The sequence below is a fragment of the Pteropus vampyrus genome, unplaced genomic scaffold, assembly GCF_000151845.1.
Source record: "Pteropus vampyrus isolate Shadow unplaced genomic scaffold, Pvam_2.0 Scaffold40, whole genome shotgun sequence".
Classification (NCBI taxonomy): Eukaryota; Metazoa; Chordata; class Mammalia; order Chiroptera; family Pteropodidae; genus Pteropus; species Pteropus vampyrus.
Window position 1 is genome coordinate 2,477,465 of NW_011888821.1, and position 7,187 is coordinate 2,484,651.

At 46.5% G+C, this 7,187-nt stretch overlaps 1 protein-coding gene across 3 annotated transcripts in view; it reads right to left on the reverse strand.

The window, feature by feature from the left end:
• The window catches only part of USP7 (ubiquitin specific peptidase 7), a 36,294-nt gene that overhangs the window by 13,880 nt on the left and 15,227 nt on the right, over window positions 1–7,187 (reverse strand). For all 3 annotated transcript variants that reach the window (XM_023529612.1, XM_011358357.2, XM_023529613.1), the window contains 4 exons: window positions 5,369–5,451; window positions 3,223–3,332; window positions 1,500–1,656; window positions 331–475 (listed from right to left, as the gene is read on the reverse strand). In XM_023529612.1, coding sequence (XP_023385380.1) covers window positions 331–475; window positions 1,500–1,656; window positions 3,223–3,332; window positions 5,369–5,451 — 495 coding nt within the window. The remainder of the gene's footprint in view (window positions 1–330; window positions 476–1,499; window positions 1,657–3,222; window positions 3,333–5,368; window positions 5,452–7,187) is intronic.

A 7,187-nucleotide genomic window follows, 5' to 3' on the forward strand; every position in this document is an offset into this window, starting at 1 on the left:
GTGACGGCTTGTAACACCTCACCTGCAGGACAAATGCATCTCCGTTCATCTCCATCAGATCCTACCTTCCCCTCCTTAGAAGGTCCCAATGTTACGGCATCATTAATACAGCAATCTAGCGACGTGAAATTATCTGGTGCCATGAGTCTACATCAAAGCCCGCAAGCTCAATCCAGCTTGCTTCTAGATGCTGCGAATAAGGCAGGATAAGCAGAACATGTGTTTGGACGGGAGACACAGCTTAGGTCCACCGTACCACGGCCTAAAATACCATGGCAACGACTCATGGTACAACTGTAAAGCTCACACCGGAACGACACTTCTACTCACTCAGCTTCGACTCCCTGATATAAACCAGCATGTACGCGTTCGTGCAGTGCCGGACGGAGAGGTCGTCATCATGCCCCCCGTAGTTGTGCTCGATGGCTTCTTCTTTTGTACACCTCGACACCACGTCGTCATCAAATTTGCACCACTAGACAGGAGAGTAACAAGACGTCAGCTGAGAGCAAGTACTCTGAGAAGCACGCAAACCATCAGGCAGTGGTTCTAAACCATGGCATCTGTGCTGGACTGGACTCTGCCTCGAGCATCCCTCTGATAAAACTCTCCAGTCCTTCTGCCTGCCTAGTTCTGTATTCTGGAGGAACTGCTAATATTCATCCATTGTCAATCTTTGTAATCTACTCAGCCCATTTTTAATTTAGGTTCAAACTACTAACGACACAACTCTTTACAGAATTGAGAAAACCATATAGAAAGCACCCAACTTGGCCAGTAAAACTGAAGTTTTATGGTGTGGTTAATAAATGGGACATTTTATCCTATCTCATGACATATTATCGCAATGAGTAAGGGCAGAGCTTGTGCAGTTACCTTCCAATCTCTTTGTCGCAGATCAAGTCATTTTAAATGGTACTCAACCCCATAGTTAAAGGTTCACACAGGTCTGTACTGTGGCGGTTCCCTCAGTAAGTGCTAGGAGGGCTCAGTCTTTGCTCTGTTCCTCACCAGGCCTGTGCTCCTGACACTGACCCCAAGATCATCATCTGCTCTCTTCGGTGAAGATTATGTGATGAGGTCCATGTGACCCAGGGAAAGATGGAACATTCCACAGCGTGGACAGTGGGGCCTGTGGAATGCCATGCAATCAGCACTGCCTCCCCGCACGGGCCCAGGCCCTGGATAATCATTCCGCTGTTATTTGTAACTGGAAAATGAGTACCTCAAATTCTATGTAAAGGGATTCTGTAAAGTCCAATGTTCAATACTAACAAAGAGATACATACAGAAAGTATAATCGCCAACTGACTGTTCGCCTTTCAAGTATCAGCAGTTGACTCACATATTGGAACGCACAGATAAACCAGAGGCCAGGAAGGAATCCTTCGCTATCAAGGCCATCAGGTGGGAACAGGGAAAGGCGAAGGCTAAGCGTCAGTGTGAATCTCCTTCCCAAATAGCATCACATCCATCTCCGCCCCACGCCCAGCACTCACCTTGCCGTCCCCTTTGGGGTTTAGATAAACCACATAATGTCCACCATGATTATCTCCACTATGAACTAGGACTGCGTGAAGAATGTAATTTGCAGGGTCCTTAGGATCTGTTTTTTGCAAAAATTCATCAAGTGGTAACTGTTCAGGAAACTCGAACCTATTAAAAAAACATTTTAAAAGAAATCCAGGTTTCATTTACATGTAAAAATTTCACCTTCAGGCTTTTTTTATTGCTAGACCTTCTAATTTACTGGCTCATCTTTATTTGGAAAGGAAATATGAACGTGACTTGGGAGGCCCCATCGACTCCTTGAGGTGGCTCCCACCTGTTAAAACAAATTAACTGTTCATATATCAATATAAAATTTGAAGCTAAATATGAGAAAAATGCCTACGAGGCACTGAGACACCTCAATGGAATTTTAAATTTATGGAATTTTAAATTAAGGACATGACAACAGTCAGTCTTGTGATAAATGTACACTGTGACTTTCGTCGGATGTAAATGATTCCAAACATGTCGATGAATGATTCTGAAGGTGCAGCACTGTGGCCACTAAGGAAATTCTGCAGGTCTGAGAAACATGAAAGAATCAAATCTGGAGGAAGATGTGGAAAATAGACCGCCACCCTGTGACCTGTGGACATCCTGAACACGCCTGGCTCTTATGACACTGGCTCCAGAACATCTTAAGTGCACGGTCACCGGCAGCGCCGTCAGCAGGAAGGAGGCGGGGCGGGCGAGGACCACCTGCAGAGTGCTGCGGGACAGCACCTGAGCAGCGCCAGCCCCCGCTGCCCTGGGAATTCTGGCCCAGTGCTGCCAAATGTTCTGAATTGTTCTGAATTCCTAAAGGTGTCAGAAATCTGAGCCTTTATGTAAAATCATGTTGCTTTTTTAAAGATTAGCAACTTTTTCTAATAAAAATAGAAATAAAACCAAGATAAGGACCAAACGAAACCCATCAGCACGCTGGACTCAGTCTACAGACTGCCCGTCTGTGGCGTCTGGTGGAGACGGTTTCTAACATGATCCACCGTAAAGGACAACAGTGGATGAGCAAACACCCAGCCAGGGCAGGTAATCTGACTGGGTCGAGTTTAAAGGGTGAATGCCCAATCTCCGCCGCCCTGTACAGAGCTGGTGCACAGACTAATCGGGATAAAACGTCTGCGTTCTAAACCACATAAAGCAGCATGTGGTAGCGTTCTTGTATCTGGTATTTTAAAAACCTGAAAAACACCCGGCCCGGGGCGCACACACATCCCCCTAACTTCAGCATTTCTGAAACCTGTACCACTGCAGATGTCAACACCAACTGAGAGCCTACGAAGTACTGGAGAATCCAATCTAAACACACACACAGTAACATCCAATTCTGCTGCACAGGTAACACCTATGCTGAGGTGACAGCGAGGCCTGTAAAGCAGGAGCATCCTCTCCTCATGGCCTTCGCTCGGCCGCCACGTGGAGGGGCGGGGGCTCCTTGAAAGGGAGACGCAGAAGGGGCCGCCTCAAAATCTAAAAGTGGAATTATCCCTTTAAAATTAGTTCCTGGACACCTAGGCAGAAGGGAGACCCTCAGCCACTCAGAGATGAGACTGAAAAAAAAACAAAACAAAACAAAACAAAAAACCAAAAACTACACAAAGCACTGAGATTGATCCCCTAAAAATCCAGATGCTGGATAAATCTTAACTTCTACACCCCACTCCAGATTACCTGTCATTGATCTTGATATTTTGGTCCGTCTGAGGGTCATACATAAATCTCATCAGCTGCAGATGTAACACTGGTGGCAATGTTAGGAACTTCACCCCTTTCTCTGCTTCCTGAACGTTGGAAAAAGAAATGCAAAGTTAGTTCTCTGATACCTATTTCTTGATGCAACGAAAGCAACAGCATTTCAATAAGATTAAAATGCGCTGGGGACTTCTGGCGGGGGTCAGGTATCACTCTAGGCTGCCTTTGGAATTTCTTTAGATCTGCATCAGGTTTGTTGTTAAAATAATGCTGCACTGGCTTGCGTGTGAGAGACTTCCCCTTCTTCTGGATTATATTCTATCTCGACATCCAGCAGCAGGGAATAGGTAATTAAGGCTTAGTCACTTGCTGATGTATTATATAGTCATTAAATGCTATGAAAAATATAGAGAAACACGGAAAAATCACGAAACGGAAAAGCAGAAGACTATGACTACAACGAGGTCAGTTTAGGAGTGCTTATGGAACACTTGCACAGAACAAGTACAGACCAACACATTACAGGAGGGAGGATTCTCGGTGACTGGCTTCCTTGCCCTGGACTTTTATGATGTTTACTTAAAAACGGACATTCTGGAGCACAGTGTTTACTGCTCGATCCCACTTCTAAAGAATGTCTGAGTCACTATCAGCAAGGCTCTTTTACCACCAACACGACCGTTTCCCAGTTACTGCCAGGCTCTGTGCTACTGGACACCCCCCAACTTCCAAACACAGCCTTTCTGGAAGGACCTGGGACTCTGTAGCTCTCACACCTCCCTCCAGCTCTGCTCCACCTCAGCCGATTCTTTTTCTTCACTAATAAGCGTTTGCCAAACTCGACCACTACCAGACCATCGGCAGCCCTCAAGGCTGTATTTCCAACTCTGACCTTCCTTCTAAGCCGTACAGCTCATTTCAGCACCTGCTAGAGGACCTGGTGGCTGACAAGGTACTTCTATTTGGCAATGTTCTGTGATGTACATTAGCATATTTAAGAGGACAGGGCACGTGGAAAGAAAAACACAAATCCCAGGAAGCGATACCACACGAAGGAATGGCACAGTTTTAATACAACTTGAAAGAATGACAAAAGAACTCTGTTTCTCCACCGCGGTCCATGGAGACTATGATTCTAAAATACCTACTGCTCACCCAGACCCCGAATGACTAGTGTGGATAAGGGCAATTCTTCTGGTTGATGAAATAAGTATCTCCTAGCACATCCAGTTGCCTCTTTGGAGGGTGACTTTCTGAACTGCCACTTGGTGTCCTGACCAAGCAGAAGAGCAGATCTGTTGCCCGCTGAGAAATGGAACATTACTACCATGAATTATAAATTAGCAGGCTCGGTAGACACAGGATGATCTGAAAAATTATAAATCAGTTGAGCCAATGAGTCAAGGTTATGAGGATGCAACAGTCCTTGGATGGCTAGATCCATGAGGAGGCTGCAGATCACCCGCCATCTGGACCAACAGCCAGGAATTAGCCACAGTCCACATCCCTCTGTCCAACCACAGACTGGTCACTCGTTTACAACGCTCACTGCTCTGCCAGAGCCCAGAGTCCCCGAGGGGTGAGGAGGAAAACAAGGACACCCAGTGTCATGAACAAATAACAAAAAATACATTTCTCATTCTAGAATTTATTCTTAGAAAACTGTACCTCTGTCACACGAAAAAGCAAAACATCACCAGCTGAAACCAGAGTCCACGTGACGAAGAAATTCTACTTGTAACTAGGAGCAACCGACGAGAACCCCCTGCACCGACCCCGGTAAGGGAAAGAACAGAATGATGGATGAAATGGGAAAAAAAGTCTTCAAACACAGGGACAGAGCCTCAGGTGTGGTGGGGACAGTTCCACCTCAGATAAACACTGACGAACAAACTGTACTTCCGTTTCCTGCAGACACCTGCCCTACACTCTTCCCGTTAAATCCCACCAGCAACGCATCCAGAACTCTCTAAAACATTAACATCTGGGCTGAAAAACAAGATCCTTTTGAGTTCTTAATGCCAGCAGCATATGAAACGGAACGACTTAAATTATTAGTTCACAATTAAGTAAAAGATATGCGAGTAAAGTGAAAAGCTACGACAGGACACTAGCACGAAGTTACCTGCAAGCCATGCTCCCCGGCGTCGTATTTGTTGTCACCGTCTAGTTGTTCTACTGCCACATAATCCACAAACGATTCAAATACTTTAAAGAGAGGGAAAAAAAAAAGTCAGCCAAAGTTACCAGTGAAGGTTTGCATGTAACAGCCAGCGCGGTACACTCAGGGACGCCAGGGAAGGGAAGTAATCGCGGCTGAGCGTTAGCCCTCAGCCTTGACCAGACTAGCTAAACGTGACCCAGCAAAGGCACGAACTCCAAGGACACTGATACGGTTTCCTAAGGCTGTTACAAATGGTTACACGGAGTCCATGTTTTAATAACTCGGACAAAGTCAAATAACACCGAAGTACAAACTGTGACCGAAACGTTTACTATAAAGCTATAGTTATTAAGACAACGAAGAAAGAGAGCAGGAACGTGGAGCCTGGGGGGTGAAGGAAGTGGGGAGAGGTTGGCAAAAAGGCACAAACTTCCAGATATAAGATGAATACGGTCGGATGACCTAGTATAGAACATGGTGCCGACAGCTGATCACCAATAAAATGTGCTGAGAGTAGAACTTAAAGGTTCTCACCCCCTAAAAAGGAACATGTGACGTAATTAATGTGGTCGTTGACGAGGTGAAAGTCATCCTTTCACAAGGTACGTGTACATCGAATAATCGCGACATACACTTTAAACATCTTCTAATTCTCAATTAAGCCCCGTTGAGCTAAAAGGAAAAAAAAGGCCTCGTAGACTCTGCCCAAGGATGACCAACGGACCAGGAGCAGGTTTAGGACAGACTACACAAACAGGAACGGCTGACGGCTGACAAAGGCGCACAGCAGAGCAATGAGGGAAATGTGATGGGTCCACCTGGTATCCTCGTTGGGGGCAGGGGTGGAAATCAATCTTGATATCCTACCACATGCAAAAACTCCTACTCCAGATGGACTGTAGATAAACAGAAAAGGCAAAACAATAACAGAGAAGAGACTCTGACTTCAGGGCAGATGTTCTGAGGACACAGAAAGCAAGGACTGATACGCCAAAATTATGAGATTGTTAAACAAACGGCAACATTAAAAGAGGAGGCAAGCCCCACACCGGGGGACGGTCTCAGCGACCCACCCAGAACGAGCGTCTGGAAACAGGCGGCACTTCTCCTGCTCTGGTTGTGAGGGGCTCACAGGAGCCAGACTTCCTCTCCTGCACTGACAGGTGGACACTGGACCCCACAGGGAACACTGAGATCCAGACAGGAGGTGATGCAGGGCCATGACCTTGGACAGGGCCCTTCAAGGGCCCCTGCTACTATGTAGTTTCTGGGCTGCGGCACAGGGAAGAGAAGCCCAAACAGGGCCCTGAGTGTCCCCGAGAGTGAGGAGACAGCTGCGAGAACACGAGGGGCCCAAGGCAGCTCAGACCCTTAGGACAGACAGAGTGCCCGGCAGGAGAAAGCGGCACAGGCAGAGCCCCGGCAACCGCCAGAGGGACGAACCACTGAAAGCATGGGGAGAGGGTCCCCAAGTTCATACCAGCCTGAGAAGAGTCCGTGCTCTCTCCAGCTACAGCGGAAAAGCCTCATAAGACATGGGACTTGAGGCTGGATAAAAACTCAGAAAGGTGCCGCCTCAGCTGTAGAAACAAATTAGCCCTGAACTATAAACTGTCGTGCTCCCACCTGACAAAACTCAGAAGTAAAGCCTCAAAAGAACCAAACTACTTCCAAGTAACTTAACTATGACCCAGAACAAGAGTTAAGAATATCCAACACTCAAGATAAAAATCACAATGGCTGACACCCAAAATAAAAGATTACTAGACATGCAACGAAG